At 46.5% G+C, this 18793-nt stretch overlaps 1 protein-coding gene across 1 annotated transcript; it reads right to left on the reverse strand.

Moving 5' to 3' along the window:
- Window positions 1-17220: 17220 nt before the first annotated feature.
- Window positions 17221-18793, reverse strand: LOC136490161 (uncharacterized). Its single transcript, XM_066486645.1, has 2 exons — window positions 18282-18793; window positions 17221-17969 (listed from the first exon to the last, which is right to left on the reverse strand). The coding sequence occupies exons 1-2, from the start codon at window positions 18695-18697 to the stop codon at window positions 17864-17866; spliced, it is 522 nt and encodes a 173-aa protein (XP_066342742.1). The 5' UTR covers window positions 18698-18793; the 3' UTR covers window positions 17221-17863.

Raw genomic sequence — 18793 nt, forward strand, 5'->3', positions numbered from 1 at the left:
ATCCTCAATTAGATTTGATTCTTGTTACATGCTTGTTAAGGGTGCCAATGGTGTGAAGGCTAAGTTCATTGGTGCACCAATTGTGGGCCCAAAGAAGAAGGTCATTTGGGTACCAAAGACCTTGGTAATTAACCTTTAAGGACCCAATCAAGTTTGAGTACCTAAAAAGAATTAATCTTCTTTTGTAGGTCAATTATAAAGCTGGAGGAAGGCATTGGGTGCTTGATAGTGGGTGCACACAACACATGACCGGTGATCCAAGAATGTTCAATTCAATCAATGAAAATAAGAGCAATGGGATTGATAGTATCACATTTGGTGACAATGGCAAATGCAAGATTAAAGGTCTTGGTAAGATTGCAATATCCAATGACTTAAGCATTTCCAATGTGCTACTAGTAGAGAGCTTGAACTTCAACCTATTATCGGAAGCTCAATTGTGTGATCTTGGTTTTAAGTGCATATTTAGTGTGGATGATATAGAGATCATAAGTGTAGATGACTCTAACTTGATATTCAAAGGATTTAAATATGAGAATCTATACTTGGTTGATTTCAATGCTAGAGAAGCTCAATTGTCAACATGTTTGCTCACTAAGTCTAGCATGGGTTGGTTATGGCATAGAAGGCTTGGTCATGTTGGAATGAAACAATTGAACAAGTTGATCAAGCATGACTTAATTAGAGGCTTAAAAGATATCACATTTGAGAATGATAAGCAATTTAGTGCATGTCAAGCCGGAAAGCAAGTTGGTAACACACATCCTAAGAAAAACATGATGAGCACATCTAAGGCATTTGAGTTGGTGCACATAGACTTGTTTGGACCAACCACATACACTAGCATTGGTGGAAATAAATATGGATTTATGATTGTGGATGATTTCACTAGATACACATGGGTGTTCTTTCTTGTTGACAAGAGTGATGTGTTTGCAACCTTCAAGACATTCATCAAGAGAATTCATAACGAGTTTGAAGCAACCATCATGAAAGTAAGAAGTGACAATGGAAGTGAGTTCAAGAACACAAGAGTGGATGATTTGTGTCATGAGTTTAGAATTAGGCATCAATTTTTGGCCAAGTATACTCCACAATCAAATGGCCTAGTTGAAAGAAAGAATAGAACTTTGATTGCCATGGCAAGATCAATGTTGAGTGAGTACAATATGAATCATTCTTTTTGGGCCAAAGTAATCAACACGACTTGCTATTATAGCAACCGACTCTATTGTCACCCCATGATGAAGAAGACACCTTATGAGCTATTGAATGAAAGAAAACCCAACATATCATACTTTCGGGTATTTTGTTGTAAATGCTACATATAGAAGAAAGGCAATAGATTGAGCAAGTTTGAAAAGAAATGTGATGAAGGTTTCTTACTTGGTTACTCCACTACTAGCAAGGCATATAGAGTTTGGAATTCGGCTAGTGGTACTCTTGAGGAGGTTCATGATGTGGAATTTGATAAAACAAATGGTTCCCAAGAGGAAGATGAGAATCTAGATGATGTGAGAGGCACTCAATTAGTCAATACAATGAAGAACATGAACATTGGTAATATAAGACCTAGAGAGGTGATTGATGTTGAAGATGACAAGAATCAAGTGCTCTCTAACTCAAATATACCACCTAGTGGTTCTCAAGATCAAAGTCAAGCAAGTGCTAGTGTTGACAAAGTGCAAGATCAACGACAAGTGTCTAGTTCATCATCTCAACCAAATGATCAATCAAATACAAGCAATCAAGTGCAAGTGCTCTAACCAACCAATGTCGCAAGAGATCATCCTTTGGACTCTATAATTGGTGATATTTCTAGAGATGTACAAACAAGATCTAAATTGGCATCATTTTATGAACATTTCTTGTTTATGTCATCCATTGAACCTAAGAAGATAGATGAAGCTTTGAAGGATGTTGATTGGGTCAATACTATGCATGAAGAGCTAAACAACTTAAAGAGAAATCAAGTATGGAAGTTAGTTGAGAGGTCTATGGATCATAATGTAATTAGAACCAAGTGGGTCTTTCGGAACAAGCAAGATGAAGATGGGATAGTAATAAGGAACAAAGCAAGATTAGTGGCTCAAGGTTACACTCAAGTTGAAGGTCTTGACTTTGGAGAAATATATGCCTCGGTTGTAAGATTGAAAGCAGTTAGGATCTTGTTAGCCTATGCTTGTGCCCACAACATCAAGTTATACCAAATAGATGTGAAGAGTGCATTTCTCAATGGGTACATCAATGAGCTTGTGTATGTTGAACAACCTCCCAGTTTTGAAGATAAAAAGAAACCCAACCATGTTTACAAGTTGATAAAAGCTTTGTATGGATTGAAACAAGCAACAAGAGCATGGTATGAGAGATTGAGGGATTTCCTACTCTCTAAGGGATTCAAGATGGGAAAGGTTGACACCACTCTCTTCACAAAGAAGCTTGGAAATAACTTGTTTGTATTATAAATCTATATTGATGATATCATATTTGGGTCAACAAATCAAGATTTTTGTGAGGAGTTTTGCAAGATGATGGCAAGTGAGTTTGAGATGTCCATGATTGGAGAGCTTAGTTACTTCCTTGGTCTTCAAATCAAGCAAATGATGAATGGAACATTTGTGAATCAAGGCAAGTACATCAAAGACATGCTCAAGAAGTTTAGAATGGATGATGTTAAAGCTATTAGTACACCAATGGGGACAGATGGAAGCTTGGATAGTGATGCTAGTGGCAACATGGTGGATCAAAAGATATATCGGTCTATGATTGGAAGCCTACTCTATGTGACCGCATCAAGGTCGGATGTGATGTTTAGTGTATGCATGTGTGCTAGATTTTAAGCCTCACCAAGAGAAAGTCATTTGACGGCAACAAAGAGAATATTGAGGTACTTGAAGAATACACAAAATGTTGGATTGTGGTATCCCAAAGGAGCAAGATTTGAGTTGATTGGATATTCGGACTCTGATTATGTGGGATGCAAAGGTCAGAGAAAGAGGACATCGGGCACATGTTAACTATTGAGAAGATCACTTGTGTCTTGGTCATCAAAGAAGCAAAATAGTATAGCACTTTCAACCGCCAAAGCGGAGTACATTTCGTTCGGAAGTTATTGTGCTCAATTACTTTGGATGAAGGCTACTTTGAGTGACTTTGGAATCAAATTCAAGCAAGTGCCATTGCTATGTGATAATGAGTGCCGTAAGGCTTACCAACAACCCGGTTCAACATTCAAGAACAAAGCATATAGATGTCCGCCATTATTTCATAAGAGATCACCAACAAAAAGGGGATATTTGTATTAAGAGTGTTGGCACCGATGAACAACTTGCCGATATCTTCACCAAGCCACTTGATGAGAATAGGTTTTGCAAGCTAAGGAATGAATTAAATATACTTGACTTCTCCAATATGTATTGATGCACCCCCACTATATGACATGTCTCTCCTTCGAGCGAAGCAAGGTAAAGTTGATTGACATGACATTCATCCATTGCTAAGGACTTGTTTAGTGCATCTAGTCATTCCTATCATGTCCTAGGCTCATTCATTAAAATCAAATGAATTTGATGCATGTGTGGTACCACTATTGCTTGTATGCTTGAAATGATCTAGTGCTAGAATATGACATGTTTGTGGGTTTGTAAACCTAGTTCTTAATCTAAAAAATGAGCTATAAGTGTTTAACTCAATGGTGCATGATAACCCTCTTTTGGAGGTGTGAAGAAGCTTGCCCTTGGATCAAACCGAGTTAAATATCTTTTGCAAGTGATCTAGATTGAATCAAATTGGGAAAGAGGGAGAGAAATACACAAAGATAGTAAGATAGGGAGAGCAAACAAATGAAATGATATTGTAAGTGGATCAATCAAAATTGTATACAAGTAGGGGGAGCAAGCTCATAAACTTGTATGTTGTATTTGAATGTGTATTTCATATATTTGCTTGCATGACACAAGTTTTAAACTTCAATATCCATGCTTGTGTGGTGTATGCTAGTTGTAGGTTTGAATAATAAAATGAAAAACTAGCATGCATAGGTTAAGTAACTAGACTTATGTTCATTTTATAGAAATTAGACCCTTACTTCTAATATTGATCTCATAGGGTATTCTAGTTTTTATGTATATCTAGTTACTAATGGTGCTAAGGATGGTATATTGGTGCACTCCGATTGGTATCATGCTTCAAAGGTCTATCTCTTATATCTTAGCATCATTTTATAGACATTGACTCCTATATTTCCTATCTAAACATATGTGCAAGCTACAATCCAAACTCTTAGCACATATGAAGGGAGAGCAATTGCTACCATATGGGATTCATTAAACTTGTCCATATCCGACAGCGAGGCAATGTTGGCCATGCAGGTCACCAATGGCTGGTCAGCTTGCCTGCGAACTACTTTGACTCTTGGCAAGAGCTCAAGCAGGCCTTCATCGACAACTTCATTGCTACTTGTGAGCAGCCAGGCAACAAATACGATCTGCAACGGATTCGAGATCGAAAGGATGAGCCACTACACGAGTACGTCCGGCGTTTCTCGGAGATGCGCATCAAGGTCCCATCAATCTCCGACAGCGAGGCAATCGAGGCTTTCGTCACTGGCCTCCGCTTCCACGACGCCCTAAGAGACAAGCTCCTCCAGAAGAGACCTGAATCAGTTATAGCGCTCTTGGCTACCGCTAAGAAATATGCGGATGCCGACGACGCTAAAAAGATAATTGTTGAAGAAGCAGCAAGGGTTCCACGCTCCGACCACCCACCACACCACGACGATTACCGCGGCAATCGTGGTCGGAACGACAATTTTGACCGCCGCAACCAGCGCAATGACTCCCGCGACCACCGTGACCAACGTAATCAGCGGCGCAACTGCCATGACGATTACAGGAGCAAGCGCGCTCGGGAAGACGACGGCGAGGTCAATACCGTGAAAAAGGGTGGCGGCCGTCGCAACTACGAGGACGACTACGCCAAAGCATTGAAGGGGCCCTGCCAGCTCCATCCTAAGTCAAACCACACCATGGAGAATTGCCGCGTCCTCAAGACTATCTACACACGTCAACAGGCTCCGGATACGTCCGACAAGCCTAACGACGCAGGGGAACAGCGCAACGAGGACAACGACGACGACGATGTAGACCCTCGTCATAAATACGTCAAGCCAACTGATCGCGTGCACACCATCATCGGCGGCAAGGTGTCCATTGAGACCAAACGAGAACGCAAGCTGCTCGCCCACGCTTGCTTGAATGTGGCAAACACCGACAACCTTCTCACCGATCCGCGGCTTCCTCCGTGGTCCCACCGTGAAATATACTTCAGCAGGAAGGACCAATGGGCCGCCATACCTGAGCCAGGGCATTTTCCCCTGGTCCTCGATCCTTGTATCAACAAGGTTCAGTTCGACAGGGTACTGATCGACGGCGGCAGCTCCATTGATATACTGTTCAAGAATAGCCTGCCCGCCCTGAAAATAGCCCAGGCAGACCTAAAGCCGTACGAGGCACAGTTCTGGGGCGTCCTCCCCGGACAGAGCTCTACACCTCTCGGGCAGATCACGCTACCTATGCAATTCGGGACTCCAGACCACTTCCGCACCGACTACGTCAACTTTGTGGTCACTGACTTCGATGGCACCTACCATGCTATTCTTGGTCGACCGTCACTCACCAAGTTCATGGCCATACCTCATTACAGGTATCTGGTGCTCAAGATGCCTACCGAGAAAGGAGTTTTAACCCTCAGGGCAACATATACGCAGCTTATACCTGCGAGGACGACAGCTTCAAAATAGCAGAGGCCCACGACCTCTCTATTCGCATAGCCGAGACCATGCTCGATGCTAAGAAGACCTCAGCCGACCACCTGGAGATCCCAGGGCTCGAGGCTCCGCGCAAGAACATCAGGTCTAAGGAGCACAAGACAATCCAGCTGGTCGATGGCGATCCCAGCAAAACGGCCCTCATCGGGGCCAATCTGGATCCCAAATAGGAAGACGCGCTCATCAGGTTCTTGAGGAGCAACGTGGATGTGTTTGCATGGAAACCTTCTGACATGCCCGGTGTACCTCAGAACTTGATTGAGCACTCCTTAAATGTCAACAGCAAGGCCAAACCAATCAAGCAGAAGCTACGACGTTTCGCTCGCGACAAAAAGGAGGCGGTTAGGGTAGAAATTACATGGCTTTTGGCAGCCGGATTTATAAAAGAAGTGTATCATCTGGAATGGTTAGCCAACCCAGTTCTTGTACGCAAAAAGAATAATGAATGGAGAATGTGCGTTGATTACACTGATCTCAACAAACACTGCCCTAAGGACCCCTTCGGCTTACCTCACATAGACGAGGTCGTAGATTCAACCGCTGGTTGCGAGCTGCTCTCCTTTCTCGATTGCTACTCTGGTTATCACTAGATCGCTCTCAAAAAGGATGACCAGATCAAGACATCTTTCATCACGCCTTTTGGCGCCTACTGCTACACGACTATGTCGTTCGGGCTCAAAAACGCTGGGGCTACCTACCAACGCGCTATACAGGCCTGCCTCAACAACGAGATAAAAGATGGCCTCATCGAGGCTTATGTTGACGACGTAGTTGTCAAAACCAAGGAAGTACATACCCTTGTTGACAACCTGGAACGCACCTTTGCAGCCATCAATACGTTCCAATGGAAATTAAACCCAAAGAAGTGCATCTTTGGCGTCCCTTCTGGCATACTGCTCGGCAACGTTGTCAGTTACGATGGCATACGCCCTAACTCGGAGAAGGTCAAAGCTGTCTTAGACATGAAGCCCCCAAAAAAGGTGAAAGATGTCCAGAAGCTTACCGGATGCATGGCCGCTCTAAGCTGTTTCATATCAAGATTAGGAGAAAAAGGGCTACCGTTCTTCAAACTGCTCAAAGCATCCGAGAAGTTTGAGTGGTCGGGGGAAGCAGACGCTGCCTTCATGCAGCTAAAAGAATACCTCACATCACCTCCGGTACTTACTGCTCCCAGAGAAGATGAAATTCTCCTACTCTACATTACGGCAACCGATCGGGTGGTTTCCACTACAATAGTGGTCGAGCGCGACGAGCCGGGCCACGCCTACAAGGTACAGTGGCCAATTTATTTCATTAGTGAGGTACTCAATGAATCCAAGACCAGGTACCCACAGATTCAGAAACTGCTCTACGCCATACTGATAACATCCCGAAAGTTGAGACATTACTTCGACGGATATCGTGTGGTGGTCATGACCGAGTATCCTTTGGGGGACATCATTCACAATAAGGATGCGAACGGGTGCATCGTCAAATGGGCAATGGAGCTATGCCCCTTTTCATTGGAATTTGCAAGCCGTACTACAATCAAGTCTCAGGCACTAGTCGATTTCATCGTCGAGTGGACAGACTTAAGCACGCCTGCCTCTCTAGGATCCGACGAATATTGGACAATGTACTTCGATGGCTCTCTCAACATTGACGGTGCGGGAGCAGGAGTTCTTTTCGTGTCACCATCCAAGGAGCAGCTCCGGTACGTCCTCAGGATTTATTTCCCAGCATCTAATAACGCTGCCGAGTATGAAGCATGCCTGCATGGTTTACGCATTACAGTTGAGCTTGGTGTTAAACATCTCTATGTCTACGGAGACTCGGCTCTGGTCATCAACCAACTCAACAAGGACTGGGACACGACCAGCGAAAAGATGGACGCATACTGCAAATCGATAAGAAAGCTGGAAGGCAGGTTCTATGGCATCGAGTACATACATGTGGTCCAGGACAAGAACTAGGCAGCGGATGCGTTGTCAAAGTTAGGATCATCCCGAGCCAAAATCCCACATGGCGTATTCGTCCAAGACCTGCTCACACCTTCCATTGAAGACAAAGATTCTACGGTTGACAAAGCTCCAGACCAGCAATTAGTGGCTACGGTTCCGGCGCCGAGCACTACCTAGCCGCTTCCGACCACTCATGAGCCAGACTGGAGAACACCTTTCATCAAGTACTTAACAGATGGTAGCGGTTATACCGATCGAACAGAAAACGAGCGCCTGATGCGTCGCAGTAAGTAGTATCTACTCGTCGATGGCAAGTTATCGCGCAAAAACGCAAAGGAGGAAATCTTGATGAAGTGCATAACCTAGGAGGAAGGTGAGCATCTCCTGGACCAAATCCACTTTGGCTCCTGCGGCAACCACGCGGCCTCAAGAACACTGGTCGGTAAGGCTTTCCGAGCAGGGTTCTATTGGCCGTCAGCAGTAGCCGACGCAGAGAAGCTAGTCCGCCGCTGTGAGGGTTGTCAGTTCTTCGCCAAGAGAATCCATGTACCAGCACATGAGATCCAGACGATTCCAGCCTCTTGGCCCTTCGCGTACTGGGGACTGGACATGATCGGGCCTTTCAAACCGGCTCCTGGGAAATTTACATGCGTCTTCGTGCTAATTGACAAATTTTCTAAGTGGATAGAATATATGCCTCTGGTACAGGCATCCTCAGAGAAGACTGTCACGTTCCTCGACCAGGTCATCCACCGTTTCGGCGTACCCAACAGCATCATTACTGATCTGGGTACTCAGTTCACCAGGAACGCTTTTTGGGACTTCTGCGATGAAAGGAGCATAGTAGTAAAATACGTCTCGGTGGCGCACCCTAGGGCTAATGGACAAGTCGAGCGGGCAAATGGCATGATCTTGGACGCACTAAAGAAGAGGATGTACAGAGAAAACGACAAAGCTCCCAAAAGATGGCTCAAGGAGTTACCAGCCGTGGTCTTGGGCCTCCGAACTCAGCCCAGTCGTAACACCGGCGTCTCACCATACTTTATGGTTTACGGCGCTGAGGCAGTCCTCCCACCAGATATAGCTTTCAGATCAGCACGGGTAGAGAACTTCGACGAGGGCAAGGTCAATGAAGTACGGGAGCTAGAAGTCAACAGCGCAGAGGAGAAAAGGCTCGATTCTTGTGTACGCACGGCCAAATACCTTGCTGTTTTGCGTAGGTACTACAACAAGAATGTTAAAGAGCATTTCTTCGTGGTTGGGGACTTAGTCCTAAAGTGGAAGACGAACTAAGCTAGTGTCCACAAACTCGCAACCCCATGGGAGGGACCCTTCATGATCAAGGAAGTCACATGTCCAATGTCTTACAGGTTAGCTCACCTAGACGGCACGGACGTACCAAACTCGTGGCACATCGACAAGCTTAGATGTTTCTATGCTTAACTACTGAGATATGTACTCTAATTGTATTTTCGATTTACTTCAATAAAGCAATTATGATTTCTCTGACCACTCTAATGTGTCACTCCGAATTTTATGGTTATTCTAACTTAGCCAGTACAAGCCGACCACCACTCCTTCTACGGTTTTCGGAGCAGGCCCTATCTCCGGTTTCTCCCAACACGTGCACGGGATCCGCTCTCTACGTTACGGGTGATCGGCAGGTCCCCCCTGGTTTGACTTGTCTACGTCCACGTGTGCACAGGTCATAGTACCTCACACTCCGACCACATGCCAAACTAGGGCCACACAAACTCTTCGGGATGATGGGTCGAGCAAAACGGTATAACTAAACAGAACGTTAACACGTTCTCACTTAGTTACACCAACAAAAAATTTCAAGCTTAAATACGTTTTGTACAAAGCAAACAAGCTTATAATGATATACAGTTACGTTATTACAAGCTTGCCTGAAGAGGCTCCAGTTTACAATAACACAACTATGTCCTCCTTCTACAGCTCTAAGCCTATTACATTGGCTGGTCGGGGCGCATGGCATTTACTACTCGCCGCCTCTGATACCCTACTCGAGTCTCGGGGACTCTTGCGCTAGTCGAGCTAAAGGGGATGGCCCCGCCGGTGCCTGGCTGGTCGAGACCGCAGGCTTCGTTGGTTGGCTTGCAGCTGATGGCATTTCCAGCTGGCTTGTCGATGGCATACCCTGTACAGGTGCTGTCTCACCTCCACACAGGTTAATATCGCTAATTATCTTTGATGACAAGTCCAGCTGGGCCGTCCGAAGCTCTTCTGCCTTGTCTGGGTCTATCTCCTTCGGGTACCCAGCCTCCAAGCGTTTGAGATCGATCAGGGGGTAGTGAGCACGCACCATGCTTAGCACATGGGCACCCGTGTACTCACCCGCCTCCTTCACGAACTCTTGGAACCATCCCCATGCTTGTTTGCATCTCTCGACCAGTCCGAGCTGGGGCGTCCTTAGCTCTTCCTCTGTGAGCGCCGGGTCGATAAGGTCGAGGACGGGCACAATGCCAGTTGCCATTTCTTGGCACCGCTTGTTCCACGTGTCCCGCTCCTCGGTGGCCTTGAGGCATCGTGCTTTCCAGTCGTCACGCTCCTTGATCACGGCCTCTAGGTGCCTCTTGGCATTGACTTTCAAAACTAAACACAGTACAAGACATCAAATGTGATGACACGACAAAGCAAGGTGGGCGACAGAATGAGAAAGGTGATCTAGAATGCTTACTTTTCAGGTCATCCTTCATTTTGGTAGTGTGGTCTTGGAGTTCAGACTGGCTGCGTGCCAGTTTCTCGTTGTCCTCCTTCAGGCGACCACATTCTGCGGTCATATGGCTATTTTCCCCCTGGAGGCGGGTCACTTCAGCTTCTAAACCTGCATTACAGCTGTTACTGCCAAGAACACAATAACACAAGTCTTGCACTTTCTATGATAAGGTGAAAACTTACTTGTTTTCTCCAGCTCTTTGTTATTGAGCTGGCCGACTAGGTTTTGATTCTGTGCTTCTTGCTCTGTCCTCTCCTGGTCGGCGGCTTCAAGTTGGCGCCGCAAGCGTTCCACTTCGGCCGCTAGTTCTTTATTGGTCGCCGTGATTCCTTCAATCTGGTCGAAGCACCTTTTTCGGTATTTTGCGGTTTTCATCGAGTCCTGCATACAGACAAGCTAAGTCAGACATTTCGACTACATAACAGGGTCAAGGATTCAAGCCAAACATACCTGGACTTCTGTCACCAGACGCTTGGCCGCCCGTTCGACTCTTAGGGTCTCTTCGACCTCTGGGATTTCCTTGTGCATAACCCATTCGTCGTTCCGATAGCGCGACACATATACATGTTGTCACCTATCTTGGGGACGGCCTAGGACCTCTTCTACTTCTTCCTCTTCAGCCTCCTGTTCGGGAGGCGGCGCTGGTCTGGAGTCTGCAGACTCCACGACCACCAGGGCTTTTCCACGAGCCGTCGCATCGGCAAGAACACTTTGGGCCACTTCTGGCTACTGCTCCTCGACTAGATCTGGCTCCCTTGGCGCCATGGTATCCGCCTTAGTAGGGTTCATGCTCGGAGCACTTGTACACTACTCGGTTGTCTTCTCGACTAGCCGCTCGGGGACTGGCGTCTGGTCGTCTGCCTGCTGAGGTCTAGGTGGAGTTCCTACTATAGGCTCCTCCATGGCTGGCTGCTGGGTAGTTTGTCCCACCGTTACTGGCGACGTTGCGCCGCACCCAGCTAGCTGGTCGGGGCTCTCGGTGGATGCCGATCTAATGCATCAGAGACAAATTCAGAAGATAATAGTATCCAATGCAAATTGCAAGCTTACATCAAAAATATAGATACTTACAGCTTCAACTTGCGGAATGATGTGGTGAAGGAACATCTCCTCGACCGCCCCTGCTCCGCTTGCTCGGCAGTTTCCACCGGGACTCTTTCCACCTCCAGCATAGGCGTCGGGGTATGATGCTTGATGTTTCCCTCGTTTGTCCTCTATGCTACAGTGGTCGGCGATGTGACCACTGCTGGCCCAGAGGAGCCACCCTGCTCTGTCGGTCCCATTTGCCTTCTCCTCTTTCGAGGGACGAGCCGGAATATGTCCGCATCCTCTGCTTCATCGTCCGACAGGGGGAAGATGGCTTGGCGTCGTTTGCTGGTAGCCGGACGCTTGCCAGCAGCTCTGGTCGATGCGTCCTCTACAGTCTCGAGTACCGCCCAGTGGACGTCGTCGGTCCTGGCGCTGGTCTGGGCGGCTGGGCCGGTAGCTTGCGGCCATTCTACACCGGGGGGAGGCGACACGAACATTGTTGCCCGGTCGCGACCATTACACTAAGACACAAAACGGGGACAAATAGTTATTTTCTTGCTACAACATGACTCTACAGTTAAAAGGAGGCATCATTTACCTTTGGGGGAGGTCGAGCTAGCTTGAAGGCGTGCTCAATGGCGTTCAGCCCGACATAGTTGGGATCGGCCAGGTTGAACAGCTCTCCAATCCTGGCCTTGATTTCCATCTTGTCGAGCGGCTCCTTCCTGGTCCTCGTTGGATCAGCGCCTCCTTGGTACTCGAAGCCAGGATGAATCCTCTTCTAGCAGGGCTGGATTCTTCGGCTGATGAAGTTGCCGACCACGCTTGGGCCATCAAGTCTTCCCCACGGGATCATCTCGAGCAGTTTGGCGATCTGCTCCAAGTTCTCGGGCTTCTCCGACCAGCTATTCTTCTTCTCTGGAATCAGCCCCATGTCGCACAGAGTGATGGTGTTCGGCTCTTCATGGATGTAGAACCACTTCTTGTACCACTCGTCTAGTGAGGTGTTCCAGGGGCAGTGCAAGTATTGAGCCTTCATGCCATCATGCAGGTTTAGGTAGACGCCTTCGGTGATCTTCGAGCCACCGCTCCCTTTCTTCCGAAGACAGAACAGGTGGAGAAAGAGGTCGAAATGGGGCTAGAAGCCACCATAAGCCTCGCAGAGATGGATGAAGGTGGAGACAAGAAGAATCGAGTTGGGATGTAGATTGCAAATCCCAATCTCGTAATACAAGCAGAGACCCTGAAGGAAAGGGTGCACTGGAATCCCAAAACCCCGTTTGAAGAAATCTTCGAAAACCACAATCTCACCTGGTTGTGGATCGGGGAAGCTTTCTCCTTCCGGCGCACGCCATCCAGCGAGTGCCTTGTTGTGGAGCACCCCCATGGCGACGAGGTCTTCAATGGTCTGCTCGTTGCTCCGCGACTTCCACCACTCCTTCGCCATGACTCCGCCTTTCTTCTGGGCGTCTCTCTTCGCCATTAGTCTATCCTTTCTAAGGGGGTGGATGCAGTGGTGAAGGGGTTGGCGGTGATTATCGGAGGAATAGGGTTTGGCAAGAGGAAGACGAAGGTTACGGCGGCGAATGACAATGGGGAACGGTGTCAGTAACTTCCTAGATCTACATTATAAATAACAAAGGGTGCCATCGTTTTGTCCGCCCGAGATTCTTGGGAGACATGCGCACGCGCAGCGGATGGTTGTTCACACCACCTCGAGATCTACACCAATAAACGTGCCCCTTCGTTTACAGTGTACGTGCCTCTTTGTTGATATAGTGAGAGGGCCCACACTGACGCACCTCCATATAGGTGCCAAGCGACAGTTTGCCAGAAAAGAGTAAGAGGGTAGAATGTCGTGCTATACCTGTTTGCTTTTTTACCAGACGTGTCAGATTGGACTTGGCATAGTAAGGCGCAAATAAATACAGCAAATGATAGTACAAGTGGCGCACGCGATAGCGGATTGCCCAGACCACTACTGTGTTCGGGGACTGACCAGACCACTCCTGCGCTCGGGGACAACTCCGACCACGATGACTGCTCCGACCACTGCCGTGCCCGGGGGCTGCTCCGACCATTACTGTATTCAGGACCTGTTATGACCACTGCTGTGCTCGGGGACTCTCCCAACCACTTCTTGGAGTTTTGCTCTCCTCGGCTACATGTGATTTGTACTCACATACAATTGAGAGACATTTATTTGGACCTTGCTACAAGGCTCATACTTCGCCTTCCAGCAAGCTCGGGGACTACGTCGGTATGATGCACCTACCGGTGTATCTTGTTTTGCCTGTACGGCAATTGGATTCTTAACTTCGGCGAAATTTCTTTTTAGATCCTGGCACCATGTGCCTGCGTCACCTTCTACCAGGCTCGGGGACTAAGTGGGCACACTTCACCTTGCGGTGAATGTGTTTGTTCAATCGACCCCTGTGCTTTGAATAATTGTAAGGATTATTAATATGCTCGGGGACTGCCCCGACCATTGCTTGAATAATGGTTCTCCTTGGCTACATGTGATTTGTACTCACATACAGTTAAGAGACATTTCTTTAGACCTTGCTACAAGGCTCATACTTTGCCTTCCAGCAAGCTCGGGGACTACGTCGGTACGATGCACCTGCCGGTGCATCACGTTTTGCCTGTACGGCAATTCGGTTTTCAACTAAACTAGGAATTCTTTTTAGACCCTGGCACCACGTGCCTACGTCACCTACTACCAGGCTCGGGGACTAAGTGGGCACACTTCACCTTGCGGTGAATGTGTTTATTTTTCGACCCCTACGCTTCTGATGTTCAAGGACGTTATGCTTCAAGACCACTTACATTTCTTTTCAGAAATACAAGTGGGCACACTCCTCAGGACAGAAATCTTTTTCTTTTTTCTTAACAGCATCATACATTCTTTAGACAACCTACTTCTCCGGTGATGACGGTGGTCAGAGGCGTCAAGGATTCAAGCCTCACTTGTCGGAGAAGGTTAAAATGGCGTGTCGCAGCATAATACATGATGCTCGGGGACTAGCTGTGGGGGTATTAACCCCTATACCCTTACGGCTAAGCTTGGGCTGGCCCAGATCGATGGGTTCGGTCCACCCGAAAGACGGCGTGCGGCCCAGTTAACCTAATCGGAGTCCCGCATAAGGAATCAAGACGGATTTGGCGACCAAGCAGGATCCTGGTCGGTTAGAATAGGAATCCTTATCTGACCACATATGGCAATTGTAACTGACTAGGATTAGTTTCCAGATCTGTAACCCTACCCTCGGGACTATATAAGGCGGGCAGGGGACCTCTCTAAAAAACATCTCTCATTGACATACGGCAATACAAATCAGACGCAGGACGTAGGTATTACGCCTTCTTGGTGGCCGAACCTGGATAAAACCTCGTGTCTGTCTTACGTCACCGTCTTGTTTGGGGCTTGCGCATCTGTCTACCGATAATCTACTACCTTGGGCATACCCCTAGGTAGACTGCCGACCATATTTCGTCGATAATATCCTTTTTCATATAATAAATATGCTTGGGCAAGCAAAATGGATTCAAATAAATTTCAATTCATATCTTTGTGAAAGGGTTGTCATCAATTACCAAAAAGGAGAGATTAAAAGCTCTAGTTTGGTTTTGGTGAATTGATGAAACCCTAAGTGTTAACCTAGTTTATCAAAGTGATTATGAGATAGGTGGCACATTCCAAGTGGTGAAGCAAATGAAGATCATGACATGATGATGGTGATGCCATGGTATTGATCAAGTGCTTGGACTTTGAAAAGAAGAAAGAGAAAAACAAAAAGCTCAAGGCAAAGGTAAAATTTATTGGAGCTTTTCGAATTTAGTGATCGAGACACTTAGCGAGTGTGATCACATTTAGGATCGATAGACGTACTATTAAGAGGGGTGAAACTCGTATCGAAATGCGGTTATCAAAGTGTCACTAGATGCTCTAACTTATTGTATATGTATTTAGGATCTTGTGGAAAGCTAACACCCTTAAAAATATTTGTGAAAATATGCTAACACACGTATACAAGGTGATACACTTGGTGGTTGGCACATTTGATCAAGGGTGGTAAAGTTTGGGGTCAAAAGGGGCTATTTTGTATTGACCGGACTTTGACCCTGCATTTGGTCAATGGTGAGCAGTGAAGACCACCCTTGGTCCTTTGACCGGACGCTGAGAAGAAATAGGACCGGACGCGCTAGGGGAGCGTCCGGTCAGATGATGACATACGTTGATGAAAGCATCTTAATAGGCCAGAAACGACCACTCTGGTCCGCGTCCGGCCGCCTATGATCGAACGCGTCCGGTCAAGAAAAACCGGTTCTGGAATCTTACTAGAGACGACCAGACTCTAGTAATAGAACGCCTAGTCACTTTGAGCAGCGCGTCCGGTTGCAACTTAACATGTGGCGCGAAGCAGGCTAGCCGTTAAGATCGGACGCTCAACATTTAAAGCTGATGACACGCGATGATCATCAGGCGACCGTACGTAGAGGTCCAGCATCCGGTCAGCCCATGTTTCACTGGATAGGAGCCAACGGCTCTATCGTGTGGGCTCTCTATTTAAGCCTATGACCGGCTCAAGCTCACTCTCTTGGCCATTTGCATTGATATAGCAACCTTGTGAGCTTAGCCAAAGCCCTCCCACTTATCTCCATCATTGATTCATCATCTTTGTAAGATTATAAGAGAATCCAAGTGCATTGCTTGAGTGATTGTATCTAGAGGCACTTGGTGTTCATGTTTTGCTGCGCGGTTCACTTGTTACTCTTGGTGGTTGCCGCCACCTAGACGGTTTGGAGCAGCGAGGATCGTCGAGCGAAGGTTGGTGATTGTCTCCAGCTTCGATCGCGGTGATTGTGAGGGGTTTTGTGCCTTCCCTGGTGGAGCGCTGAAAGATAACTTTAGTGGATTGCTCGTGTTATTGAGTTACCTCACTTGTGGGTAGATTCTTGCGGTGTCCAATTATGTGGACGAGGTTCGTACTAACACCTCTTAGCCATCGAACCACCAAGTGTTTGTCGACACAACGGGGACTAGCGTGTTGGCAAGCACGTGAACCTCGAGAGAAAAATTGGTTGTCTCTTGCTCTTTGGTATTCTCCCGATTATTGAATTAGTATTCATCTTGTGATTGGTTCACTCCTCTACGCGTCGGTATAATCATCTTACTTACTCATTTATATTTCTACAAACTAGCTGTAGCAAGCTCTTTAGTATAGCTAGAATTGAGAGCTTACTTTATAACTTAAGTTCATTTAGTGAAACTCTTTAGTGTAACAAGTGTGAGAGCTATTAATAAATAGTGACTTAGTAAATTATGTGTCTAGTGATTATAGTAACTAGAATTATTGAATAGATGACTTACAACCCTTTAGAGCTAGAGCAAATTTACTTTTCGCTATTTATCATACTAATCAAATTAGTCTAGTTAATTTATAGATTTTTAAATAGACTATTCACCTCCTCTGGTCATATCATATTAGAACCTTTCAGCTGCAAAGCCGTACTAGTGTTTCTAGCATACAACCTAAAACTATTTGATTCCTTGATTAAAGGAGGGTGAATAGGGACAAGACTGGTATTTGATTTCTAAAAGGCAGAGAATTACAATGTTTTAGAATTTCTCGGAAAGCTAGAACATATACCAGCAATATATGCATGACAGCGCCACCGTCCTCATACATCATCAGGGGTCAAGCTTAACTTCCCATACGTGATGAAGTTTACGAGAGTGTTCTCGATTACTCCTATGTACATCACATCAGAACACATCGACCTTTCAAAAGTACGCCAGCTGATTTGACCCAAAACTAATACTCCTTCCGTGCTAAAAAATAAAATCTGTTTTGGACAAGGTTTAGTTAAACATTAGAAATATAAATCATGAGTAACTTTTAAGTTATTAAATTTAAAAATATAAAAACCATATAAATAGATTTACCTTAAAAAATATTTTTATAATAATATACATATCATTTTTTTATAAATATTTTTATAAAAATAAAAAATTAAAGTAATACTTTATTATTTTAGAGAACGTGTCGCTGTTAAAACTAATTTTATTTTTAAATACGGAGGAAGTATTAGGTCAGTTTCAGTGGAAATTTTATGACCCTGTTACTAATGCATCTATATTTTGAAAATAGTGCAGAAGAATTTTATCTCCATAAAACTCTCTCTGCTCCTATGAAATTTTTATCATCTCTCTTCATCAATACGGTGCCACATCAACCTATTTAATGCCCATAAAACTCTGATAAAACCCCGTTAAGACTGGCCTTACACAACTAGTAAAGTAAAACGGATCGTTGCACTTAATTAAGCATGATTCTTCTTGAAGATCTTGTCGAGGGCGCCCTCCCTGCTCCGCTCGATCCCCGGCGTCTCCACGCCCACGTCCTTGAGCGTCACCGCCTTCTTCGTCCTGCACGCACGCGAACCATAAAGAAGTCATCAATGATTATTCACTCACTCGTAAATCTAGGTCTGGTTTAGTTTACTCCCTCCATGTATAACACCTACATAGGGTATTAAATATAAATTTAAAAATAACTAATCGTATGGGACGACAATACAGTGCTAATAACGGATTAATTAGACTTAATAAATTTTGTCTCATGGATTACTTAACCACTTTATTATCGAACAATCATACCCGATGTGACTAAACTTTGCTTCCCGGATTTAAACACATCTGAGGCTCGGTTCATATGTGCATGAATGAGAGACGACGTACGGGTACTCCGCGACGCCGGCGGCGAGGCTGCGGTCGTCCTGCACGTGCGCGACCTTGCGGAAGAGCGACCGGTCCACGAAGCGCTCGGCCTCGTCCAGCGCGAGCTCCGGCGCCACCACCTCGGGCACCGTCTCCCGCTTCTTCTTGTCCACCCACACGTTGGGCGCGTGCGCCAGCTGCTGCCGCGCCGTGTGCAGGCCCAGCGTCACCGACAGCGCGATCAGTCCCAGCGCCACGTACACCGGCACGTAGTCGCCGCGCGGGAGCTTGCCGCCGGTGCCTGCCCTGTGGTGCTCGGCGGTGGTGGCCGCCGTGGCGGCTGAGCGGGAGGCGGCGGGAGCGGTGGGGCGGACGTAGCGCCGTAGCGCGGCCGCGCGGAGGCCCGCGGCGGCTCGGAACGCCATGGACGACGACATGGCTGGCGCGCGGCGGCGACTGGTTCGGTGCGCGAATCTGAGTGTGACGGAAGGATGAAAAGGACCTGGGCGTGCAGCGGACGCTTCTCTGTGGAC

The sequence above is a fragment of the Miscanthus floridulus genome, chromosome 10 (assembly GCF_019320115.1).
Source record: "Miscanthus floridulus cultivar M001 chromosome 10, ASM1932011v1, whole genome shotgun sequence".
NCBI classification, from domain to species: domain Eukaryota; kingdom Viridiplantae; phylum Streptophyta; class Magnoliopsida; order Poales; family Poaceae; genus Miscanthus; species Miscanthus floridulus.

Excerpts from the sequence above, each read along its gene's own strand:
- LOC136490161 (XM_066486645.1), bottom strand. The coding sequence starts at position 18,697 with ATGTCGTCGTCCATGGCGTTCCGAGCCGCCGCGGGCCTCCGCGCGGCC. Across the intron at positions 17,970-18,281 it reads GCCGGCGTCGCGGAGTACCC|GACGAAGAAGGCGGTGACGC; the intron begins GTACGTCGTCTC and ends GCGTGCGTGCAG.